Below are 27,056 nucleotides of genomic sequence, written 5' to 3'. Positions count from 1 at the left end.
TTAACACATCATTATCACCCAAGTCCAAAGTTTACATTACAGTTTGCTCTTGCATCTATGGGTTTCAACAAATGTATAATGACATGTAGCCCTCGTTATAATATCATACAGAATAGTTTCACTGCCCTAAAAATCCTCTGTGCTCTGCCTACTCATCCCCTCCTTCCTCCAACCCCTGGCAACCACTGATCTTTTTACTGCATCCATAGTTTTGCTTTCGCTTTTTCTGGAATGTCATATACTTGGAATCAGAGTATGTATAGACCTTTCTGTTTAGCTTCTTTCACTTAGTAATATGTATTTACAGTTCCTTAATGTTTTCATGGCTTAATAACTCATTTCTTTTTAGCACTGAATAATATTCTATTGTCTAGTTATACCACAGTTTATCCATTGACTTACTTAAGGATATGTTGGTTGTTTCCAAGTTTTGGCAATTATGGATAAAGCTTCTATAAACATGTATGTGCGGGTCTCTGTGTAGACATGTTTTTCAACTCATTTGGGTAATAAACAAGGAGTACAACTGCTGGATCATATCGTAAGAGTATGTTTAGTTTTTTAAGAAACTGCCAAACTGTCGGCCGGGCGCGGTGGCTCACGCCTGTAATTCCAGAACTTTGGGAGGCCGAGGCAGGCGGATCACGAAGTCAGGAGATCGAGACCATCCTGACTAACATGGTGAAACCCCGTCTCTACTAAAAATACAAAAAATTAGCCAGGCGTGGTGGCGGGCACCTGTAGTCCCAGCTACTCGGGAGGCTGAGGCAGGAGAATGGTGTGAACCTGGGAGGTGGAGCTTGCAGTGAGCCGAAATTGCGCCACTGCACTCCAGTCTGGGTGACAGAGCAAGACTCTGTCTCAAAAAAAAAAAAAAAAAAAAAGAAACTGCCACACTGTCTTCCAAAATGGCTGAAAGAGTCTGCATACACACCAGCAACGAATGAGTTCCTGTTGCTCCACATCCTCACCAGCATTTGGGGTTGCCAGCAAGCATGGGTTTCACCAGTCTAACAGCTACATAGTAGTACTTGTATCTTTTCAATTTACAATTCCCTGATGACATATGATGTTGGGCATCTTTTCATATACTTATTTGTCAAATCTTTGGTGAGATGTCTGTTCAAATCTTTTGACCATTTTTTAACTGGGCTGTTCATTTTCTAATTGTTAAGTTTTAGGAGTTATTTGCATATTCTGGATAACTTTCCTTTATCAAATATGTGTCTTGCAAATATTTTCTCAGTCTGTGGCTTGTCTTCTCATTCTCTTGACACACTATTTTTAAAAGACAGCCTAAACATAAATATGAATTAATGCATGCTATGGCTATGCACTGTGCTAAGGGCTTCATATACACAGGGGACAGCATTTCAAATCACAGCCTCTGGTGGGTCAGACTGCTGGATTTAAATTCTGGTTTTGCCACTTATTAGCTGTGTTGCTTGGGGCAATTTACAAAATCCCTCTTTTAGTCTCCTCATCAGTAAAAATTATCTACATCTCACAAGTTCATGAGAATTAAGATAACATATATCTGCCAAGTAAAAAAAAAAAAACACATATAAACATTTAATATACTATCTGGCATATATAGAAGGATTCAAAAATGTTAGCTGTAATTACTATTACTATTTAATCTTCACAACAACCCCATGATATATTATTACCTCTACTTTAAAGGAGGATATAAATGAGCTTTGAGGGGTTAAAAGGCTTTCCCAGGTCATGTAGCTAGTAAGAAGCAGAAACAGAATTTAAATCCAGGTCTGTTTCCAAAGCCCTTTCTGCTGGAGGCTGAAACCCATTTATGCCGAAGGTTGCAAATTTTTGTGTGTGAAATTAACCCATTTATGCTAGAGGTTGCAAATTTTTTTTGTGAAAAATCAGACCTTGGCAATTACCTTGGGCAGTAGGATATAAATAACCCCCACAAGCTTAGCGTTCCATTAATGGAACACTAGGCATAATCATTACCCGTGAAGGGTGGCAGAATACACCACTTCAAACATGCCACTCTGACATAAGGATCACTTTGAGTTTGAAAGGCACTTGAAAAATAGCAGATGCAAGAAGGGCATTCTAATCTTCCACCTTTTCTTCCTGAAACTAGGAGATGAAAATGTTCCTGTAAAAGACGTCTTCTCTATCCCAGGAGAAAAGAAACATTCTTTGATAGGGAGTCACAGTCAAGAGAATTGTGTACAAACAGACCTTGTTAAATTAAACATCTTCCTTTAGCCTCCCCATATAACATATCTACTTTTCTACAATCGCCTCTCTTCTTTCAACCTAACACAAAAGTATGTAGGTTTTGCCATTTCTCTATGACTTCATTCTCTTTTGAGGGCTCCCATGTCACATAAAACTTATATTAAATGTCTATGCTTTTCTCCTCTACTCTATCTTGTGTCAGTTTAATTCTCGGGCCCAGCAGGGACGCTAAGAGGATGGAGGCAAAGTTTTGCCTCCTCTATGCCCTTTCCAGTCTCCCCATATTTCTATCATTTGGTCATTTTTCCTTGTTCTTAGTACTTTAACTTTCTCGTTTTCCTTCTTTGGTTAACTTCTCACCATCATTTATTATAAATGAAAGGTTTCCAAATATGTAGTAGATACTAGGATCATTTTTAACGTTAGGAATCAGATCTTAAAATGCTAACTAGGTTGTTTTTATAAGACATTTCACTATGATGTATGTTAACATCACTTCAGCAAAACTCCACTTATTACATTAAAAACAGATACTAAATTTTTTTAAGTTAATAAATGTTTCAATAAATAAATGTCTAAATCTCACTTTTAAGAATTTATCAGAAGGAGATAATTTCATAAAATAAAACTCATGCACATACAAAAATACTCATCAAAGCACCATTTGCAATAGCGAAAAAGTGAATCAGCCTAAATGTCACTTAACAGGAACCTGCTTAAATCATGCAGTACAGTTCTACAATGAAAAATGACGCAGCAACTAAAATTAATTGACTGATGTCCTGGAGATTTTAAAGATGTATCTTTTATACTTGTGAATGGGCTGGCATGAAGGAAGAAAAATAACTCACACTAGATAACCTCTAAAATTCCTCACAGTAACAAATTCTGTCATATATTGATTATACCAACAATGATATCATTTGGTTTAATATAAATAATAAAAGTTACATTAAAAGAATAGTGCCTCAAATTACTGCTTGAAAATAACATGATTACTCATCAGGATCTAGTTCTAAAAAACTTTAAAAAAACAAAACTGAAATAAATATTTACAAGTGTGTGACACTATTCTCTACACTAATATAACTGGGACATAAAGTATTTTTTAAAAAGAGCTTATCTACCTAATATCTAAAGGCATAAAAACTCTTCACATAGGCCAGGCGTGGTGGCTCATGCCTGTAATCCCAGCACTTTGGGAGGCCAAGGCGGGCGGATCACAAGGTCAGGAGTTCAAGACCAGCCTGGCCAACATGGTGAAACCCCATTCCTACTAAAAATACAAAATTAACCAGGCATGGTGGCGGATGCCTGTAATCCCAACTACTTGGAAGGCTGAGGCAGCAGAATTGCTTGAACCCAGGAGATGGAGGTTGCAGTGAGCCGAGATCGTGCCATTGCACTCCAGCCTGGGCAACAGACCAAGACTCTGTCTCGGGAAAAACAAAAACAAAAACAAAACTCTTCACATAAAGGCTTAATGAAATAACTAAACCCGGGGTTCCCCAACCACGGGGCCACAAACCAGTACCAGTCCACGGCCTGTTAGGAACCAGGCCGCATAGCAGGAGATGAGCAGCAGGCAAGTAAGCAAAGCTTCATCTGTATTCAGAGCCACTCCCCATTGCTCACAATACCACCTGAGCTCTGTCTCCTGTCAGAGGAGCAGCAGCATTAGCTTCTCAGAGGAGCATGAACTCTATCGTGAACTGTGAACCCTATTGTGAACCGCGTATGTGAGGGATCTAGGTTGTGTGCTCCTTATGAGAATCTAACGCCTGATGATCTGTCACTGTCTCCCATCAGCCCAAGATGGGAACATTTAGTTGCAGGAAAACAAGCTCAGAGCTCCCACTAATTCTATATTATGGTGAGTTGTGTAATTATTTCATTATATATTACAATGTAGTAATAATACAAACAAAGTATACAATAAACATAACACACTTGAATTATCCCCAAAACATCCCCGCATCCAGTCTGTGGAAAAGTTGTCTTCCATGAAACCAGTCCCTGATGCCAAAGAGGATGGGCACCACTGAACTAAACAAACGTTAAAAACAAAAATGGAATAACAAATCCCAATCTTAATTTAAAAATATAACTTCTGTTGATAAAAAGATTTCAAATATCAGTCATGATCACCTAAAATCACTGTTTTTATTTTCATGAATCATCAATAGAGCTTGGCCACATTACATAAACAAATGAGGGATACTGGGAAACATAAGTTGTCTGAATGTTCCATACTGGTTTCATATTCTAAAAAAATTACACCCTCATATTACTCTTGTTTGAACAGAAGGTATTCCCTGGGTGGTGAGTACAGGAATAATTTTTAAATCTTCATTTATTTTCTTTCTATATTTTTACATTTTCTAACCTTATATAGTATTTCATAGGGAAGAATATATTTTAATAAAATTTTTAGCTGGAAACTGAAAGACCAGCACAGAAAACAGAGATGATTTCAGTCCCACAGAGGTGTTAGTCAATCAAAGGCAAACAAACAAACAAACAAAAAATATGTAAGATAAATACAAAAGGAATCTAAAAAACAAGGAATAAAAAGAAAAAACAATCACTGGGACTGATTCTATCAATCTGGTTGATTTCATCTCAAGGCTGAGGTATTCTTCCCCCCACCAAAAGAAGAAGAGCCTAATTGTCCAGTGTGTAAGAACATTTAACCATAAAATGTAAAAACTAAACAACTCAAATTGTTCACGAACAACTCAAAATGTTCATGAATATCCACTACAAGGCACTGGTCCAAGCTGCAGAAAACACAAAGACAAACAACACCCCAGCGAAATGTGCTCTAGAAAAGAAACGTAATACAGCCGTCCCCTCTATCCCCAGGGAATACATCCCAAGACCCCCAGAGGATGCTGGAAACCTTGGATAGTACTAAACCCTATGTATACTATGTTTTTTCCTTGCATACATACTTATGATAAAGTTTCATTTATAAATTAGGCACGGTAAGAGACTAACAACAATAATAATAAAATAGAACAATTGTAACAATATACTATCATAAAAATTATGTGAATGATGTCTCTCAATACATCTTACTGTACTGTACTCACCTATTTTCAGACTGCAGGTAAATAAAACCATGGAAAGTGAAACCTCGGATAAGGGGGAACTACTGCATAAAAATCTATTAAAAATCTTGGTCAAATCTTGACCAAAAGAGTTGATCTGCTGAAATCCATTCATTCTTCCAACAAATACTTACTGAGTGCCTTCTATATGTTAGGTTACTGTTCTAGATGCTGACAATGTGCAAATATGCAAAATCTCTCTGTGCTGGGGTACTTACAATTTTGGGGAGTGGACAGTCAACAAATAAATCAGTATATTAGCAATTAGTACTGTGGGAAAAAGTAAACTAATAAGAAAGATGAGGAGGCTGAGCGCGGTGGCTCATGCCTGGAATCCCAGCACTTTGGAAGGACGAGGTGGGCAGATCACTTGGGCCCAAGAGTTCGAGACCAGCATGGACAAATGGCGAAATACTGTCTCTACCAAAAAATACAAAAATTAGCACGGTGTGGTGGTGCACGCCTGTAATCCCAGCTACTCAGGAGGCTCAGGCACAAGAATCACTTGAACACAGGAGGGAGAGGTTGCAGTGAGCCAAGATTGCACCATTGCGCTCCAGCATGGTTGACAGACTGAGACTCTGTCTCAAAAAACATAAAATAAAATAAGATGAGGAAATGGGGTATGAGAGCACACAGGCCAGAGTTTACAACTTAAATAGGGTAGTTAAGTTAGGTCTAACCGAGGTGATATTTGAGCATATTAATATCAATAAAATTCAACGATTATTTTAATGTTTTTACCTATATAAATTGGAAATATTAGTATTTTGCAAAGAAATCAGTAAAAAAATCTCAAATTATTTCAAGTATGTTATCCTATATAGTAATATCCATCGTGCTATTAGAAGAGGCACTGTTCTCTGCACTTTCCATTTAGTAACTTATTTAATCCTTGTATCAGTTAGGGTCCAGACAGGAGGAAAATCACATTGATTATTTTAATAGAGAAATTTAATAAAAACAATGACTAACTCTGTTGCTAACTGAAAAAATAATACAAAGGATCAGGGAGGTAACAACTACAGGCAAAAGCTACCACCCCTAGGACTATGGGAACAAAGGGAAAAGACTGGAATTATTAAAATTCAGAAGCTTGGAGGAAGGGTTCCACAGAGCTGAAACTCAGACGGACCTCTGAGGACAGAGTGCTGCTCAGCTGGTGCTGTTGTCTCTGAAGAGGGGTCCTGTGAGACTGCGACCCAAACTTTTGAGGAACAGGGTACCAGCCAACTGGTGCTGGTGTTATGAAGGGTTATGATGAGGTTAGTTCTGTGAGTGTTGGAAAAACTACAAACTGTATTCAACAGCTGCTACAGAAAGAAACTGCTGATGCTGGAGCAAAAAAAAAAAAACCTCTACAAGGGTGATGGTCAAAGTAACAAGAAAGCAGACAGGAAGTTCACAGGAAACAAGACAAAGGTGTAAGTCATTTCTTCCTCCTTCTCCTTGCAGCCTCCCTCTAGTGCCCTATACTTTTGAAACAGAAATGAGCTGCTAGCAAGGCAGAAATGTGATCTGCAGTCTTTGAACCAGCATCACAAAGCATAGAAGGGCGTATTTGGAACTGCGATTAAGAACTGGCATAATCCTTCAAAACCTATGAGCAACACAGATGGGAGAGCTAAGGTACAGAGTAGAGTAAACGTTTGGGTAATAAATATCCAAAGTTCCAAAAAGCTATTAAGTGAAGAGAGAGGAAACCGCACTGAAGGAAGCATATACTTTTAGACTGTTAATACTGTTATCTGTTTTAAATTACATGCAAATTATGGTGATCTTTTCAGTCCTGCTAAGATTTTGGTAGGAACAAGTATCAATATTAAAAAAGAATAAAATCACTCATCATCATTTAGCAAACACACAGTTAATTCTCATTATTTGTGGTAGTTATGTTTTATAAAATCACTGCAAGCACTGAATTAGCGACTACTGAAACATTGTTCATAGGGAAAACCATGCACATACACACACCCCTCACATAGATTATTATATTCTTAAATCCTGAAAACAATTCATCCAGGGAGATTCTCCTTTCTTTATTTTACAAAAGAGAAATGAGGTGTATAAGTGTTAAGTGACTTGCGGAAGGCCATCCCAAAAACAGATGTCAGACTTGGGATTCAAACCCTATCCAACTGGCCCCCACAGCCAGACCTTCTTGCACTTCACTACACTGCCCTCTGCTGTCTCCGTCCTCTGGTCATCTCTTCATGAGAGGTGAAATCAAGGCAGTGTCACCTTGTTCAAGTTTAGCTGGGAATGTGCTTGCCAGAGGAGTCAAATTTTTTTGCAGCTTTGCGCATACACACAAATAACCAAGTAAGTGCCGCAAGTATAGATTTTAGGACTACAAGTAAACTTTAACAAGTAGGCAAATTCACAAATACAAAATCTGCAAATAATGAGGATCGATTGTACATATTCTTTCTGTAATTTCTGTAAAATATTACAGAAATTCCAAGGATTATGTCATTTCCTGAAATCTGCAAAAGAGAAAGAAATATACTTTATATTCTCCTTATATTTTCTTCACATTCCCAAACTCTATTTTATTTATATTGTTCTGGTTAGGTATTCAAAATTTAGTCACTGGTCAGTCAAAATATAGCAACAAAATGGTGTCAGTAATAAGTTAAATTTGGCTAAGTCTGCAGTTTCCAAAATGTTTTACCAATTCTCAGATCACACAGTTTTCCTGCTTATTTCAAGGACTTATTGACTCTGAGCAGCATGAATATGCAGAAACAAACACAACCGTGTAATAAAGAAGCTGAGGAAATGTGCATAGATTGCATAGTTGGAAAAGATGAAAAACAGAACACAAAAAGACAATTTCAAAAATATATTTTAAAATAAGACAAAAAATGTACCACGTCTGGAAATTAATTCAAGAAAAATAAAGACTTTTAAATAGTAAGGAAAACAATCCCATTTACGATAGCATCAAAGAGAATAAAACACTTGGGAATTAACTTAACCAAGGAGATGAAAGACTTGTACAATGAAAACTAAAAAATCAATGCTGGAAGAAATCAAAGACATAAATAAAAACACATCCCATGTTCATATATTGGAGGCCTAATATTGTTAAAATATCAATACTACCCAAAGCAATCTACAGATTCAATGCAATCCCTATCAAAATCTCAATGACATTTTTTGCAGTAATAGAAAACCCTATCCCAAAATTCACATGGAATCTCAATGGACCCTGAATAGCCAAAATAATCTTGAAAAAGAACAAAGCTTGAAGACTCACACTTCCTGATTTCAAACTTACTACGAAGCTACAGTAATCAAAACAGTGCAGTCCTGAAATATAAACCAATGGAATAGAGACCAGAAAAAAAAAACTGGCATATATATGGTCTAATGATTTTTGGCAAGGGTTCCAAGACCAGTCAATGAGAAAAGGACAGTCTTTTCAAAAAATGGTACTAGGAAATCTGAATATCCACATGTGAAACAGTGAAGTTGGACCCTTACCTAACACCATAAACAAAAATTAACTCAAAATGGACCAAAGAAAAACCTAAATGTAAGACCTAAAACTATAAAACTCTCAGAAGACAGCATGAGGCAAAAGCTTTATGATACTGGACTTGACAATGAATTCTGAGATATGACACTAAAGCACAGGCAACAAAAGAAAACACGGAACTGGACTTGATGAAAATTGTAAAATGTTATACATTTTAAAAGACAATATTACAGGCCGGGCGCGGTGGCTCACGCCTGTAATCCCAGCACTTTGGGAGGCCGAGGCGGGCGGATCACGAGGTCAGGAGATCGAGACCATCCTGGCTAACACGGTGAAACCCCGTCTCTACTAAAAATACAAAAAATTAGCCGGGCGTGGTAGCGGGCGCCTGTAGTCCCAGCTACTCGGGAGGCTGAGGCAGGAGAATGGCGTGAACCCGGGAGGCGGAGCTTGCAGTGAGCCGAGATCGCGCCACTGCACTCCAGCCTGGGCGACAGAGCGAGACTCCGTCTCAAAAAAAAAAAAAAAAAAAAAAGACAATATTACAGTAAAATGGCAACCTATAAAGTGACAGAAAATATTTACAAATCATGTATCTGATGAGGATTAATATCCAGAATATACAGACAACTCCTAAAACTCAACAACAACAACAACAACAACAACAACAACAAAAACCCACAACTAGCCCAATTCAAAAATAGGCAAAGGAGCCGAACAGGTATTTCTCCAAGGAAGATATACAAATGGCCAATAAGCACATGAAAAGATGCTCAACGTCACTAATATTAGAGATATATAAGTCAAAACTATATAAGTACCACCTTACACCCACTAGGATGACTATTACTTCAAAAAAGAATGAAAAGAACAAGTATAGGTAAAGATGTGGAGAAATTAGAACTCTTGTTTTGTGCACAAATCGATGGAAATGTAAAATTGGTACAGCTACAGAAAACAATATGGCAGTTCCCCCAAAAAATTAAAAATAGATTCCTACAAGATCCAGGAATCCCACTCCTGGGTATATACCCTAAAAAACTGAAAGCAGGGTCTCAAAGAGATACTTGTACACCCACGTTCGTAGCTAAATACACAACAGCTAAAACATGCAAGCAATCCAAGTGACATCAATAGATGAGTGGATAAGCAAAATGTGTATATACATACCACAAATATTATTCAGCCTTAAAAAGGAAGGAAATTCTAACATATGCTATGACATGGATGAACCTTAAGGTTCATTATGCTAAATGAACTAAGTCACAAAATGATAAATACTGTATGATTCCATTTAATGAGGTACTTAGGATAGTCAAAATCATAGTATCAAAAAGTAGAACAACAGTTGCCTAGGGCAGGAGGAAGGAAGAAATAGGAAGTTACTGTTTAACACGGTAGATAACACGGTAGAGTTTCATTTTAAAAGATAAGAGGCATGATGGACAGACAGTGGTGACAGTTGCACATTACGAATGTATTTAATACCACTGAACTAGACATTTAAAAATCATGACGATGGTGAATCTTCACAGGAGATTAAAAAATAGTCAAGACAGTAAATTTTATGTGTATTTTACTACAATTAAAAAATTGAAAAATAAATGTGCACAAATTCTGTAATTTCAAAATAAGCATTAATAAATAATCATTTGTTTTGCTCTAACAATTCTCCTAAAAATTTAACCTAAAAGAATGTCATGGAAATATACTATGTGCATATGGACATCCATTATATGATGGAAGCATTGCAAAGCAGTAAGAAAAGGACGGTCTTTAAAGTACATGGTGCTGGGACAACTGGGTATCTACATAGAAAAAATAAAATTCGGTCCTTACCTGACTCTATAAGCAAAAATCAACACCAGTTTAATTACAGACCTAATGTAGAAGGCAATACCATAAAACTTTACAAAGATAACACAGCAGGATATCTTCACCATTTTGGTTAGGAAAGAATTTCTTAAGACAAAAACATTAGCCATGTAGGGAAAAGTTAATAAATTGGACTATATTAAAACTTAAAATGTCTACACAAAAAAAGAAAATCCTAAAGAGAGTGAAAAGATAAACCACAAAGCAAAAGAAAATATGTGCCTCATATATAACGGACAAAGGATAAGTATCCAAAATGTATAATGACCCCCATAAATCAATAAGAAAAAGAAAGAGAGCCCAAAAGACTTTAACAATCACTTCAGAGAACAGGAAATCCAAATGGCCAATAAACATATGAAAATGAGCTCAACCTCATTAGTAATCAGGGACGATATTACTTCACATCCATCAGGGCACAGACCAAAAAAAAGCAGGCCAGAAAAAAGATTCTATCAAGGTTAATTTAAAGATCCAAAATCAGATATGGTATGCTAGTTTCTTGGCCGTTCTTTATAAAACTTTGGCAGGATACTCTGAAATAAATTATGTAATATTACCTTATCTTTAAATGTGAATAAGCCATATCACAGATCTTTAAAATTTTAAGAGACTTTATAAAGCTCATGCCATACAACATACCAACTGGAAATAAAACATGCTTTACAAGCAAAAATAAAATATCTTGGCTGGATACGGTGGCTCACGCCTATAATCCCAGCACTTTGGGAGGCCAAGGCAGGCGGATAGCTTAAGCCCAGGAGTTGGGGACCAGCCTGGCCAACAAGGCGAAACTCCATCTCTACTAAAAAATACAAAAATTAGCTGGGTGTGGTGGCGGGCGCCTGTAATCCCAGCTACTCCAGAGGCTGAGGCATGAGAATCACTTGAACGTGGGAAGCGGAGGTTGCAGTGAGCCAAGATCGCGGCACTGCACTCCTGCCTGGGCGACAGAGTGAGACCCTGTCTCAAAAAAAAATTAAAATTAAAATTAAAAAATAAAATATCTTGATTTCCAGTACATTTCTTTAAAATTGAGATGCTAAAATGACAACATACAAAGAGAAATGAAATTTATTAACTTCGCTCACACTTTCCAAGAAAGGAGGAAGGGATGGAAGGAGGGATGATTCAAATACCTTCCCTTTCTAAAGAAAGCACCCAAATTAACTAGTATTTCAGCATTGATTTATAGGAAGAAATGTGAGCTGATAAGCTGGTAAATTGGAAAAGTTGATCATCTTATAAATTAAAAGAACAATAAAATATTGTTTTTATACTCCATATGTACATTCAGTAGTTATATCCTTACAGATAAAAAACACGTTAGTAAGAAACACAGGGATATAAAATAAATGCCCTGGTCTTGACATTTTTCTTCCCATTATCTTGAGATGAGATTATCACTTAAAAACTACTTCTGAAAATGATTCCTCTTTAAGGAAAAAAAATATATATTCACTGAATCGATTAGTTCTTTCGTTAAAATTTTTTCTGAAATTTCAAAACCATCTCAGTTCTCATTTTGGTACATAAAAGTGACAGATTTTTATAATAAAAAGGCAACATTTCATACAGTAACAGCAATAGCATCTTATATTCAAGCAGAAGAGTACCTTGACATAGAGACACTGGCAAAATAAGAATTAACTGCTTCTGTTACAGAGTTATGTTAAAGATCTGTGTGAATTTAAATACAGATTTACAAATAAGAAACATGGGAATAAAGTAATATGCCACTTTATCTAGAAGTCTATGTCAGCACATAAACAATAACTTTCTGGTAGAAAACAGAAAACTAAGAAGGAAAGTTTAAAACTTTAAAATTGTGCCAGAAAATATATTATAAAATAATTCACTAAATTACTAACATTTCCAATGTCGAATTATTTAGAATTGTTCAGGAAGGATTAATCAACATAATTAGACAAGTGAAAAAAACAAAGGTACAAATAATTGAAAGAAGAGAAAATCCTTAAGAAAATGAAAAAGAGAAACAGATAATGAATGGATAAATGGATGAATGGATGCATAGACGTGTGTAATAAAGTCAGTATAGCAAAATATGAACAGCTGTAGAATCTAGGTAGTTGATATGTGTATGTTCTCTATACAACTTTTTTTACATATCAACATTTTTATAGGATTGAAAAACTTCAATGTTGAGGGAAAAATAAACAATAAGAGCACTCAATAAGGTTAAGATATTATAGAATAGTAATTAATAGCTTTCTTATATCCAAACAATAATTGCAAAACATAATGGAAGAACTATCCCATTCAAAATAGTAGCTGGAAAGATAAACTATCAAGGCAAAAATTTAACAAGGAAATGCAGAACTTATATGAAAAAATATTAAAATTTTAAGAGATAATAGTTGTTTGCTGCTGTTGTTTGAGACGAGGTCTTGCTCTGTCACCAAGGCTGGAGTGCAGTGGCACAATCACAGCTCACTGCAGCCTCCACCAAGTTCAAGGGATCCTCCCACTTCAGCCTCTCCAGCAGCTGTGACCACAGGTGAGTGCCATCATGCCCAGCTAATTTTTTTTACTACTTTCCGTAGACATGGGGTCTCGCTATGTTGCCCAGGCTGTTCTTGAATTCCTGGGCTCAAGCAATCCTACTGCCTCAAACTTATAAAGTGCTGGGATTACAGGCATGAGTCACTACACCTGGCCAGATAACAGTTTTTATTGAGGTTTTGGGGCAAGCAAAAATAGAGTTTGTTCATTCTGTTTATTTTCAACCTTTGTTTTCTAATAAATTTATTTTCTAATTTAAAAATACCTCTATGGATCAGGAAAAAGAATTAAATAAATGAAAAGCAATCTACATTGTGGAAAAAGGACCTCATATCCTATAAATCATTAAGGAAAATATAAATAACCAAAAATTTTAATAGACAAGTGAATAACACAGATGAATCCTGAAAAATTACACTCAACCAGTGGTGCTGATTTTGCCATCCAGGAGACATTTGGCAATGTCTGGAAGTATTTTAGGTTGTCACAAAGGGGTAGGGTCAGGGATGCATCCTACAGTGCATAGGACAGCCCTCCACAAAAAAGGATTATCCTGTCCAAAACGGCTGTAGTGCCAACACTGAGAAACCCTGTGCTAAGTGCAAAAAGCCATACATATTAATAATACATATTGTATGTTTCCACTTATTAAAAAATTCTAGAAAAGGCAAAATTACAGAGCCATTCCGAAAGCAAGTAAGGGCTATCTTGAGCTTGGTGTGGGAATAGAGACTGACTGCAAAATAGGCACATGAGAACTTTCTGGGGGTGACAGAAAGCTTCCAAAGCTGGATTGTAGTAATGGCTGCAAAACTATACAGATTTACTAAAACTCACAAAATTATATGGGTGAATTTTGTGGTATATAAATTATACCTCAAAATGGAGCTTTTTTTTTTTTAATTGGGCAAATAACCAGGAATTCCACCAAAAAAAGATACCCAAATATTGAATAAGCACATAAAAAGGCACTCAACTTCATTAGTCATCAGGAAAATGTAAATAAAACCACTTACACTCAACAGAATGGCTAACAAAAAACATTAAAGATAATATTAATAACAATACCAAGTGTAAGTGAAGACACAGAGCAACTGGGAAAACTCCCATACCCTACTGATGGGAGTGTAAATTGGTACAACCGCTTTGGAAGATATGTATAACCTATGACCTAGAAAATTCCTTCCCGGTATATATCCAACAGCAATAATGGCACATGTGCACCAAAATGCACAAGAATATTCATGAATCGTATTTTTTGTTTTTTAATTTAAAAAATTTAAGGCTGGACATGGTGGCTCACACCTGTAATCTTAGCAATTTGGGAGGCCGAGGTGGGCAGATCACTTGAGCCTAAGAATTTGAGACCAGCCTGGGCAACATGGCAAAATCCCGTCTCTACAAAAAATATAAAAATTAGCTGGGCATGGTAGCAGGTGCCTACAGTCCCAGCTACTTGGGAGGCTGGGGTGGGAGGATCACCTGAGCCCGGGGAGTTGATCGCGCCACTGCACTCCAGCCTGGATGACAGAGGTGAGACTCTGTCTCAAGAAAAAATAATAATAATAAAACAAATAAAGATGGGGTCTCCCTATGTTGCCCAGGCTGGTCTTGAACTCCTGGGCTCAAGTGACCCTCCCACCTTGGCATCCCAAAGTGCTGGGATTACAGGCGTGAGCCCCTGCACCGGGCCGTGAATCATATTTTTAACATACAAAAAGTGAAAACAATCCAAATACTACAGAATGGATAAACTATAATATTTCATAAAATACCATAAAGCAAAGAAAAAGATCAAATTACTACTACATGCAACAACATGGATGAAACTCATTCATATAATGTTTGGCAAAAGAAGCCCAACACAAAGGAATATATTAAATGATTACGGGATTAAAAGAATCATGTAAATGATTATATGAAGCCCAAAAACTTACCAATAAGACTGCAGTAGTCTGAGTAAGAGATGATAGCAGCTTTGACTAGTGAAATGACAGTGAAGAAAGAAAGAAGTATTTTTGAGAAATATTTAGTAGGTAGAATTAACAGGCCTTGGTGTTTAATTAGGTTTGGTGGGGAAGGCAGCAACAGGTGTTAAAAATGACCTCTAGGTCTCTGGCCTATGCAACTGGTAGATGGAAGTGGTAATTACTGAGTGGGAAGACAGAAGGAGCAAATTTGTGACTGACATCATGAGCTGAATTAGTTCATGTTTTGGACTTGCAGTTTAAGGTATTTGTGAGACATCCAAGCAGAAATCTCTAATAGACAGTTGTATGTGTGGATCTGGAGTTCAAAAGGGAGGTCTTAAGGTAAAGATAGAAATTGCATTTAGATGGTAATTGAAGCCATGGGAGAAGACCGGTTCTCTTAAGAAAAGGAGAAGGTGGCCTATACCCAAGCCCTGTGGAATTCCCACACCTTAAAGTCAGAAGGAGGAAGAACCAGCAAAGGAGTGTGACGAACAGACACAGAGGTGGAAGGAAAATCAAGAGTATGGTGACTTAAAAGCCAAAAGACGGGCCAGGTGCGATGGCTCACACCTGTAATCCCAGCACTTTGGGAGGCCGAGGTGGGTGGATCACGAGGTCAAGAGATCGCGACCATCCTGGCCAACATGGTGAAACCCTGTCTCTACTAAAAAAAAAAAAAAATAGAAAAAATTAGCCGGGCGTGGTAGCAGGCACCTGTAGTCCCACCTACTCGGGAGGCTGAAGCAGGAGAATGGCGTGAACCCGGGAGGCAGAGCTTGCAGTGAGCTGAGATCGCGCCACTGCACTCCAGCCTGGGCGACAGAGCGAGACTCCATCTCAAAAAAAAAAAAAAAAAAAGGCCAAAAGATGAACTTTTTAAAGGAAAGAATGGCCAAGTATCTCAAATGGTAATGACAGGTCAAGTAAGATGGTAAGTGTCCCCTGAATTTAGGGACATGAAGAATCTTAAGACCATGGCAAGAGTCATTATTGGGGGAAGTGGTGGGTGGAGGCTGTCAAATAAATAATACAAGAAAATGTCACAGAACTGACGGACATAAGTCTTTGGATTGAAAGGACTAACCAAGAGCACAGCAAAACGAAAGAAGAAGAAAAGACCTACATCAAAGTACATCACCACGAACAGAGGATAAAAGAAAATCCTAAAGGCTATTAAGAGAAAAAGATGGCAAAGGATCCAGGAAGCCAAATGGCATCAGACATTCAACAGCAACTCTTGCAGCCAAAAGATAATGAATGGAAGAAAGTCTTCAAAACTAACAAATTCTAAATCTTAAAAATTCTTTAAAAACTTACTTTTGAACTAGAATTATATATATTAAGTTGTGACCTTATAATAAAGACATATTTAGACAGGCAAGTTCTTAAAAAATATGTTTTCCATGGATCCTTTCTCAGAAGGCTACTAAAGGTTGTACACAACAAAAACAAGGAGGAAATTCTAACAGGAAAAACAAAGTATTTAAAACATCCTTGAAGTAGTTTGTGTTCCCACTTCTAGGGAAAAAAACTGTAACTCATTATTAAGATAGTAAAAAAGACCTAAACAGAGATAAAACATGCACAGGTGGGAAGACTCAATATCAAAGAAAGGTTAATTTTTCCAAAACTGATTTATAAATTCAATGAAATCTCTCCAAAAAAACACAGATTTTTTTGTGGCACTCAACCAGGCTAACTGGAAAATGTACATAGAAGCCCTAAGGGCCAACAATACTACTAAACTATGTTGAAGAAGCAGCAGAAACTTATTTTAATGCTTTCCTAATTAAGACAGTGGGATACTGGTATAGGAATAGACAAATAGATCAATGAAGAGAACAGAGAATGCAGAAACAGACACATGCTACGTAACAGGGCACTGCAGAGCAGTGGGGAATTATTTTTCTTCCCAGCAAATAGTTCTGGGACAATTGTGTATCCATATGGGGAAAAAAATGAAACTGGACCCCTACCTCATACCATTTACAAAAATCTATTCTAGGTAGATTATAGATCTAATTGTTAAAGAAAAGCAAAATCATAAAGCTTTTAGAAGATAATATAGAAGATTATCTTCATGATCACACATTAGGAAGAAATGTCTTAAACATAACACAAAAAGCATCAACTGTAAAGGAAAAAACTGACAAATTGGACCATGTTAAAGAATTCAAAAAAAGACACTACAGTGAGAATGAAAAGACAGGTCTCAGAATGAGACTATATTAGCAATAACTATCACCAGCAAATGGTTAAAATTCAAAACACATATATTGTACACACACACAATCAACATATAAACAAAAAGACTTCAATAGAAAAATGAATAAGAGACTTGAACACAAAAGAAGAAATTCAAATTACCAAAAACATATTAAAAGAATTACTTTTAGTAATCTGTGAAAGGTGAATTAAATGCACAATGAGAAATGTAACACATTATCAGCCTGTCAAAACTTTAAAATTCTGACAATATTAAATGCTAGCAAAGATGCAGAGCAAGGAAATATTTTTTTTTTTTTTTTTTTTTTGAGACGGAGTCTTGCTCTTTCGCCCAGGCTGGAGTGCAGTGGTGCGATCCCGGCTCACTGCAAGCTCCTCCTCCCGGGTTCACGCCATTCTCCTGCCTCAGCCTCCCGAGTAGCTGGGACTACAGGCGCCTGCCACCACGCCCGGCTAATTTTTTGTATTTTTAGTAGAGACGGGGTTTCACCGTGTTAGCCAGGATGGTCTCGATCTCCTGACTTCGTGATCCACCCGCCTCGGCCTCCCAAAGTGCTGGGAATACAGGCATGAGCCACCGCGCCTGGCAGGGCAAGGAAATTCTTAAACTGCTGGTGGGAATGTAAACTGGTATAATTAGTTTGGCATCATCTGGTAAAATTAAAGATACATTACCCTATAACCTAGCAATTCCATTCCTGGATTAACTCTTAGTGAAACTCATGTATATGTGCAACTACCGTTTTGTGTAAGAGCCAAAAACTGGAAGCAACCAATATATCCATTAATTGTACAATAGTAAATAATTGGTGATATCATCATATAATAGAATACAATGCTACAACGAAAAAGAACTACAGCTCTATGTGATAAAGATGAACCTCACAAACACAATACTGACTTTGAAAGAGGCAAGACACAAAAGAATATGTTCAATATGATTCCATTCATATAAAGTTCAAGTGCATACAAAACTAAATTTATAACATTTAGGGATATAATCCTAGATAGTAAATGATTAAGAAAAGCAAATAAATGAATAACTTAAAGATAGGATAGTGGTTTCCTTTAGGGAGAGAGAAGATATTAGATACAGAAAGGAGGCAAGAGGGATTCTCGGATGTTAGCAGAATTCCTTGACACTGACAGTTGTTAATAATAATTCACTTTATTATCTGCTAAATGTATATGTTTCCATACTTTTTAATACAAAGATTATATATTTTACTATTTTTTAAAAGGCACACAGCCATCAGTTGTCATATAAAAACTACTTTCATCCAGCACACAGCCAAGAGTTTAGTTTCAACTGGTTTAATAGATAAAATAGCTTTCTAGAAATGCAATTCAATTCATAATCTTATGTCATTCTTTTTTTCTGTTAAAAACAAGAGAAATCCAGCAGGGGGTGAGGGGCAGTGGCTCATGCCTCTAATCCCAACACTTTGGGAGGCGAAGGCAGGCGGATCACCTGAGGTCAGGAAAGACCACCCTGGCAAACATGGTGAAACCCCGTCTCTACTAAAAATACAAAAAATTAGCCCGGCACGGTGGTGCGTGCCTGTAATCCCAACTGCTCCGGAGGCTGAGGCAGGAGAATTGCTTGAACCTGGGAGGCGGAGGTTGCAGTGAGCCGAGATTGCGCCACGGCACTGCAGCCTGGGCGACAGAGAGGGACTCCATCTCAAAACAAAACAAAACAAAAACAAAACAACAACAACAAAAAAAGAGAAACCCAAAGATAAAATATTGTGAAGGATATTACATATCTTCATTTATATGTCAAATAATACTATTTTTAAAAGAGAAAATAAATTTAAAGTAGTGAAGCTTTTTCAGGCAAGGAAGTAACTGTTAAATGTGTACAGTGCTGGACTGAGTGGAAGGAATACAACAAGTACACGATGGAAGAATGACTCAGACTAAATACACAACATGATTACCTATAGGTTACACATCCCAAATCTGAAAATCTAATCTGAAATGCTCCAAAATGTGAAACTTTCTGAGTGCTAACATGACATGATGTTCAAAGGAAATGATCACTAGAGCATTTTCAATTTCAGATATTCAATAACTAAGTATAATGCAAATATTCCAAAATCCAAAAAATTCCAAAATCCAAAACACTTCTGGTCCCAAGCATTTGGGAAATGGGATACTCAACCTCATCTCTATTTACAATATAATCTTTGTAACAGTTACTAATTTCTGTAAGCAAATGATAGTTAGAATCAAGTTTATAAACAGTTTTCTACTACATACTACTACGTACTATGTTAAGGTTCCATAGCTTTTTCTTCCAAATATAAGGAAGTTTATAAATCCTCAATTTCTATGGAATCTTGAAAAACAAAAACTTTTAGAAAAAAGAGGCCATAAGAAGTCAGATAAGTTTTAATTTCAAATTTTATTTTTTAAAAAACTCATACCCTACTCCTTAGAAGCAGAGAGTAGTGAAATGAAAAAAGAAAAAATAGTGCCAGCCCGTGCTCTTCAAATATCATACTAAAATACAGTCATCAAGATCACAGAAATTCTCCTTGACACAATTTTATAGTGCTCAAATAACTACATGAAATAAGACTCTTGTTCTTCAGAAATTTTTCAATTAATGTCTCAGTATAGGAAGATAGATCACATTTTGCAGAAAGTGTCATGAAAGAATAACACAGGGCTTTAGTATCTCCACACAGTCTGCCCATGCCATTAGAAACCAACAAAATGGTTTATTATCTTCTTGCTTCCTTTTCCTATCTCATCCCAAATTTTGCATCTATGAGCTCTAAATGTAATAACAGTAATTTCTACCATTTACTGAGCCCTTTCCATGTGCCTTATATTATCTTCTTCAATCCTCACACTGAGGATGTCTTATGGATGAGCAAAGTTAAGCATAGGACAAATAAGAAACTTGCTCAAGGTCATATGCTGCTATTGAGTGAGAGAGCTAAGTTATATTCCAACTCCAGAGCCAGTGCTCTTACTACTAAGCTGTTTATATTCGATAAAACTTATTTACACCATGAAAACTGCCCATAATCACCTACCACCTTCTAACTACAAGATTCTAGGTGCCTTGAGCATTTATTTTTGCCTTTCCAGGCTAATTACATACTCGCAGGACTTTAATGGGTGAAAGAATCTAAACTCCTAAGAAAGTTAATATTATGGCTAAGAAAACGGAGGTCCAGAGAAGTTAAGTGTTTTGTCCAGGATTACAACGCTGGTTTGTGACAGCCAGCACTAAAACACAACTCTTGATTCCCAGGAGTGATCTTCCCACTACAATGAAGCCTTGCATCTTATAAGCTCTTGCTGAAGCCCATACTCTACCCTCCACACAAATAACAAAGCTTATTTTGCCAACTTCCACAGCCTATGATAGCTTCCACGACAGCATTCATATGCAGACAAAACACATTCTTTCATTTCAACAAATAAACAGACACATCACTATACGCTAAGGCAGTGAATGAACCCAAATATGTATCATAATTTTGGCCCTTAATTTTATTATAGAAACATAAACATATTAACTGTAGTAAGTGACAAGTGCTGTAATAGCCATGTGAACAACGTGTTCTGAAAGCACACAGAGAGGAGTAGATATTTTAGCCTGGATAAAGAATGAGGACTGGGGTTTTGACAAGATGCATTTGAGGCAGGGCAGAGGCAGAAGTGTAATGGTGCTTAGAAAGTAGTAGGCAGCCGGGGACGGTGGCTCACGCCTGTAATCCTAGCACTTTGGGAGGCCGAGGCGGGCGGATCACCTGAGGTCGGGAGTTCAAGACCAGCCTGACCAACATGGAGAAACCCTGTCTCTACTAAAAATACAAAATTAGCCGGGCATGGTGGCGTATGCCTGTAAACCCAGCTACTACGGGAGGCTGAGGCAGGAGAATCGCTTGAACCCGGGAGGGGGAGGTTGCAGTGAGCCGAGATCGCGCTATTGCACTCCAGCCTGGGCAAAAGGGGCGAAACTCCGTCTCAAAAAAAAAGAAAGTAGTAGGCAAAATGCTCTCATTTCTACCAGTTACTGTTAAAATAAAAAACAATACTAAATATGGGCTCAGAAGACCTGAGTTCAAGTCTAGGCTGAGACTCACGTGACTGTGAACAATTTCAATATCTTCATCTGTGAAATGTAGATACTCATACTGACCTGCCTACCTCACAAGATTTTTGTGGGGACCAAATTATTTGAAAGTACTTAAAAACTTCAAAGTCCTGTATAAACATAAGTTATTTTCTTACGTTTTCACTTCTAGGCAACCCTGTGGGCCCTTCCCCTAAACGCTGTCTCATAAAAAATTCGCCCTTCAGGATGAAAATACTCCAATGACATCATTCATATGTTGCTTAGGAGATATTAAATAGTTAACATTAATGCCTTCAGGTTGAAACGCCAAGCCTCTTTCTATTGAAATAAATACATGCGTGTGTGTTTTTAATTGCTTAAGCGCTGATACTGACTTCTAGTCAATGCTTACCATAAATATATTTAAAACTAGTACCACATGAAGGTTTTTTGGAAATTTTGTCAGAAATTCCATTCTATTTTATAGTATGCTGTCAAGCAACTAACTCAAGAAGAGACTGTAAGTAGCAATCACTTTGATCCCAACTAGTTCTGTATTAGCTCTAGATACAACCAAATATATACCCTGGACCCTAAAAACAGAACTGTTGGAGTACAAGCATGCACGCGAATGCAGTCAGTAGACAAATCCACTGCAAAGTGCAATGACTTTCTCATTCTAAAATACTTGAAGGGCACAACCAGACCCCTCCTATAAATTAAAGAACACTCTCATTTCCTTTGAAGTTCGAAAGAGTAGACTTTATAACCCTGTCTCCCTTTCCAATCGCTCTTTAAACTCCATCCAGGCCCCATTTTGTTCCACCGTAAACCCGACTTCTTAGCTACTCCTTGGATGATCAGCCAAGTAAAGTTGCATCGAACCGTAACAGTCAAAAGAAGGACAGGATAGGGACCAGGGGAGCAGATGTCCTCCCGCCACTCCAGGCCAGTGGCTGTTTTATCTTCGCAGTACAACTTCCCGTTTTCCCCCTCTTACCTTGTACACTTTCCCAAAGGCTCCGTCGCCCAGTTCTCCTATAATCTCCCAAAAGTCTTCGGGGTTCAGGTCCCTCTTCACGTGTTCGTACTGCTTCTTCTTCTTCTCGCTCCCCAACTTGAAGATCTTACGGAAATTGAAGAAGGACATTTTTCCTCCCAACACAGAGTTCCTTGCACTTAAGGACTAAAAACAATAAAAGGCAAAGTTTCTCTTCCCTGCTCTCCCGCGCGAGCCCGGCTGGCGGCGGCGGGCGCGGCGTCCCTCGGCCCCCGCAGCTCCGGCCGGGCGGTCCCGGGAGAAGGCGGGGCGGCGACCCGGGCTCCGGCCCGCGGTGGGGGTGCTGCGCGAGCGGCCCCTCCGCCGAGCCCGGCCCGCGAGCCGCGCGGTGGGCGCCTCGCCTCCGGCCCACCCTCCGGGAGCGGCACCTGCCCGCAAGCTCGCTCCCACCCGGCCTGGTCCGACGGGTCCGAGCGGTCAGGACTCCCGCGGCGGCGGCTTAGGCCCGTGTCACGGCGAGTCTCCAGGGGCGGCGGCCACTCCGGGAGAGAGAAGCGGCCGGCGGCCTCGGAGGCGGGCAGTCGAGAAGCCGAGCCCTCCCGCCTCGGGCCGCGAGCCTAGGGTCTCCGCCGCCGCCGTCCGCTCCCGCGGCGCAAGGCCCGCGCGTCCCCTCGGGTCTGGGGCGCCGCCGCCGCCGCCTCCGCCGCCTGTCTCCCTCCCCAGCCCACACAGCCGCGGCCTGGAGCGCGCGCCGACGCCGACTCCGTAGCGCGCCCGCGCGCTTTCCCGGCTGCGCGCCCGCCCGGTCACGCGCCCTGCTCACCGCGCGCTCGCGTGGGGGCGTCCCCTCTGGCCCCGCGCACGCGCGCTACGTCCCTCAGACTGGCTGCCCCCGAGGGTTCGCGTGAGCGGAGCACGGGGCTCGGGGTGCGGGGGGCTGGTGTGATGGACGCATTTGTTCTTTGGTCCCTGACGATTGCTTCTCATTTGCCCTCCAAGCCCCAAATCCTGTCAGTCCACGGCCTTGGTGGAGCGGCCCCCGTGGGACGACCCTGTTGATTGTGCTAGCGGATGTTGTCTCCATTCTGGATCTGGGAAAAACTGTGGAGTGAAAGCCGGACCTGTTAGGGTTGGGACCTGAAAGCGGACTTTTTCGCTCTCAGACGGGCCCCAGGTACAATGAGGGGGGAGTTTGTGTGGTGGTTGTGAGCTTGAGCTTTGGAGAGAGAGATCTGTGACCTTGGGCAGGTGACCTCTCCGAGCCTCGGTTTCCTCGCCGTAAAATGAAGATCCTAATAGTCCCTACCAGAAGGTTGTGAATGAGGCAATAGATGGAAGCCCTTTGCGCGGCCCCTGCACCCGTAAACGCTCAATCTTAGTTCTTACTCTTGTTGTTTTAAGTGTGCAGGCAAGATAGACACAGATACATAAAAACTGTTTAAGACCACTTCTCTTTTTTTTCTTTCTTTTTTTCTTTTTTTTTTTTTTTTTTTTGAGACGGAGTCTCGATCTGTCGCCCAGGCTGGAGTGCAGTGGCGCGAACTAGGCTCACTGCAAGCTCCGCCTCCCGGCTTCACGCTATTCTCCTGCCTCTGCCTCCCGAGTAGCTGGAACTACAGGCGCCCGCCACCACGCCCCGCTAATTTTTTTGTATTTTTAGTAGAGACGGGGTTTCACCGTGTTAGCCAGGAGGGTCTCGATCTCCTGACCTCGTGATCCGCCCGCCTCGGCCTCCCAAAGTACTGGCGTGAGCCACCGCGCCGGGCCCCCACTTCTCAACTGATGACTGCGACACTCCCTTGAGGGTAAAACTAACTTCTGGCCACCTCCACAACTGTAAACCTGGTGTCACTCTTGGTGACTCCACCTCAGCTAAGGCCCCCACTTCCTGATCTGCCTCCAGCCCCCTTGGGCAGCACTCCCTTGTGGGGCAGTGTGGGCGTTGGCTGGAATCCGTCAGGTGGTGACCTACCTTCCCCTCCTCCACCAGACGGGAGCTCTTTCAGGCCAGTGGTTTGTTGTTCATCAAGATATCCAAGTACCCGGCAACATTCCTGGCATATAATAGGAAGGCAGATCTGGTGAATGAATGAATGAATGGCGGTATCTGGAGCAGAGACAATGTATGTATATATTGCTATTTATATAATGTCTGCCCCCCCAGTCATTTTGCCCTTCAGCCCCAAAATGGCATAGCAAAACCCCCCTTCCAGTAAGACGCTTAAGATGATTCAATTCCTTGAGATCCTTCTATTTTTTAAAGTGTTATTGCAATATATTGATATACAATAAACTGTACATATTTAAAGTGTGCATTTGGTTTTTTTGCTAGTACTTGTTTGCTTTTTTTTAAAATTATACTTTAAGTTCTGGGATACACGTGCAGAACGTGCAGGTTTGTTACATAGGTATACACGTGCCATGGTGGTTTGCTGCAAGTGTGCACTTTTATATGTTTTGACAAATGTATAGACCTGTGAAAACAATACTATAATTATTTGTAATTATTATCATTTATGGAGAAAATGAAATGCTTAAAAAATAAAATTAAATTAAAAGTACTATAATTCTACTATCCAGACACAACCATTGATAAGAACTTATATTTCAAAACAGGATTTTTTTGGTTGTGCATTAACTTTTTTCAACATGGTTGAGGTTGTACTACATAAAAAGGTTTGCATCCTGCACTTCGCATATTTCAATACAATTAATAATTGTTCTCTTCCATTATGAGACATTTAGATTATAATTCCTCTGTTTTTAATAAAATATGGATAAATATCTTTGTACACAAATCTTTTTCCACATATTTGATTATTTCCTTAGGATAAATTGCCAAAAGTAGATTTTGGTCAATGGGTATATGTCTGTTTACTTATTTTGTGCTTTTCAAAATAGAAAAGACTTTACTATTTTGTCAATTAAAAGATAGTGTATTACTGGCTGGGTGGGGTGGCTCACACCTATAATCCCAGGCTGAGGTGGGAGGATTGCTTGAGCCCAGGAATTTGAGACCAGACTGGGCAACATGGCGAGATCACATCTACCAAAAATTAAAAACAGAAAAATTAGCTGGGCATGGTGGCACTCACCTGTGGTCTCAGCTACTGGGGAGGCTGAGGCAGGAGGATCACTTGGGCCCAAGAGGATGAGGCTGCAGTGAGCCATGTTTGTGCCACTGCACGCCAGCCTGGGCAACAGAGCGAGAACTTGTCACGAAGAAAAAATAAAAATGAAAGATATTATACTTTTGTTGTAAATAATTCAAATAATACAGAAATTATAAACTAGGAATCTGTCTATAGTTCTGTCCTCCTTCCTTCCCCCCTACTCATAGTTACCCTCGACCTAACCACTGTTAAAAGTTAAGCCTGTGATGATGGATATGTTTATGTAATAGTCAGTGGTGATGTACAGTTATCACCCAGCTCATCTAGTTATATACATTAAGTATGAGCAGCTTATTGTATGTCAATCATAATTCAATAAGTGGTTTTTAAAAAGTCACTAGCAAAGCAAAGATAAAGTTCTGACACCATTAAGAAATAGAAATAGGCTGGGCACGGGGGCTCACACCTGTAATCCCAGCAATTTGAGAGGCTGAGGTGGGTGGATCACCTGAGGTCAGGAGTTTGAGATGAGCATGGGCAACATGGCAATACCCCGTCTCTAACAAAAATACAAAAATTAGCCGGGTGTGGTGTCAGGCATCTGTAATCCCAGCTACTTGGGAGGCTGAGGCAGGAGAATCGCTTGAACCTGGGAGGCGGAGGTTGCAGTGACCTGAGATCGTGCCACTGCACTTCACCTGGGCGACAGAGCTAGACCCTGTCTCAAAAAAAAAAAAAGAAATAGAAATATTATCATAAATTTTTTCATATATTATGAAAAAAAGAAATGGAAATGAGCCTCTTGTAAAAGCTTTTCCTTTTAATAACATAATACATGGCCAAATAAAAAAAGTTAAGCCCATGAGCATGAGAGAATTTTGGGGGACAATAAAAAAGGGTTTTATAACTAGATTATGGTGATGATTTTACACTTAGAATGGGTGAATTATATGCTTCGTAAATTATACCTCAATAAAGCTACTTTGAAAAAGTTAGGCCTATATATGTTTTTTTCTGTGTGTATGTATGTGTATGTGTGTATTTATATATATATATAAATATATATATATATTTTTTTTTTAAGATGAAGTTTCCGTCTGTCGCCAAGGCTGGAGTACAGTGGTGTGATCTCGGCTCACTGCAACCTCCACCACCTGGGTTCAAGCAATTCTCCTCCTCAGCCTCTTGAGTAGCTGGGATCACAGGCGCACACCACCAAGCCCGGCTAATTTTTTGTATTTTTAGTAGAGACAGGGTTTTGCCATGTTGGCCAGGCTGGCCCTAAACTCCTGACCTCAAGTATTCTGCCCACCTCGGCCTCCCGAAGTGCTGGGATTACAGGTGTTAGCCACTGCACCTGGCCGCATGCATATCTGTTAAGATATAAAACTGGCATCATCCAATACAGATCGTTGACATCTTTCCAAGCCATCCCAAATAGATCTGTCTAATCC

At 39.2% G+C, this 27,056-nt stretch overlaps 2 protein-coding genes across 3 annotated transcripts in view; one reads left to right on the top strand and one right to left on the bottom strand.

Moving 5' to 3' along the window:
• The window catches only part of SLK (STE20 like kinase), a 62,163-nt gene extending 38,912 nt beyond the window's left edge, over nucleotides 1–23,251 (bottom strand). For both annotated transcript variants that reach the window (XM_003825547.5, XM_003825546.5), the window contains exon 1: nucleotides 22,490–23,251. In XM_003825547.5, coding sequence (XP_003825595.2) covers nucleotides 22,490–22,639 — 150 coding nt within the window. In that variant the 5' untranslated portion in view covers nucleotides 22,640–23,251. The remainder of the gene's footprint in view (nucleotides 1–22,489) is intronic.
• A 278-nt stretch (nucleotides 23,252–23,529) lies between these two features.
• The window catches only part of STN1 (STN1 subunit of CST complex), a 109,937-nt gene continuing 106,410 nt past the window's right edge, over nucleotides 23,530–27,056 (top strand). Inside the window, exon 1 of the mRNA XM_063607879.1 lies at nucleotides 23,530–23,663. The gene's annotated coding sequence lies outside the window, so the exon portion shown is untranslated. The remainder of the gene's footprint in view (nucleotides 23,664–27,056) is intronic.

Source organism: Pan paniscus, chromosome 8 (assembly GCF_029289425.2).
Source record: "Pan paniscus chromosome 8, NHGRI_mPanPan1-v2.0_pri, whole genome shotgun sequence".
Taxonomy (NCBI): Eukaryota; Metazoa; Chordata; class Mammalia; order Primates; family Hominidae; genus Pan; species Pan paniscus.
This window is presented reverse-complemented; position numbering and strand designations above follow the sequence as displayed.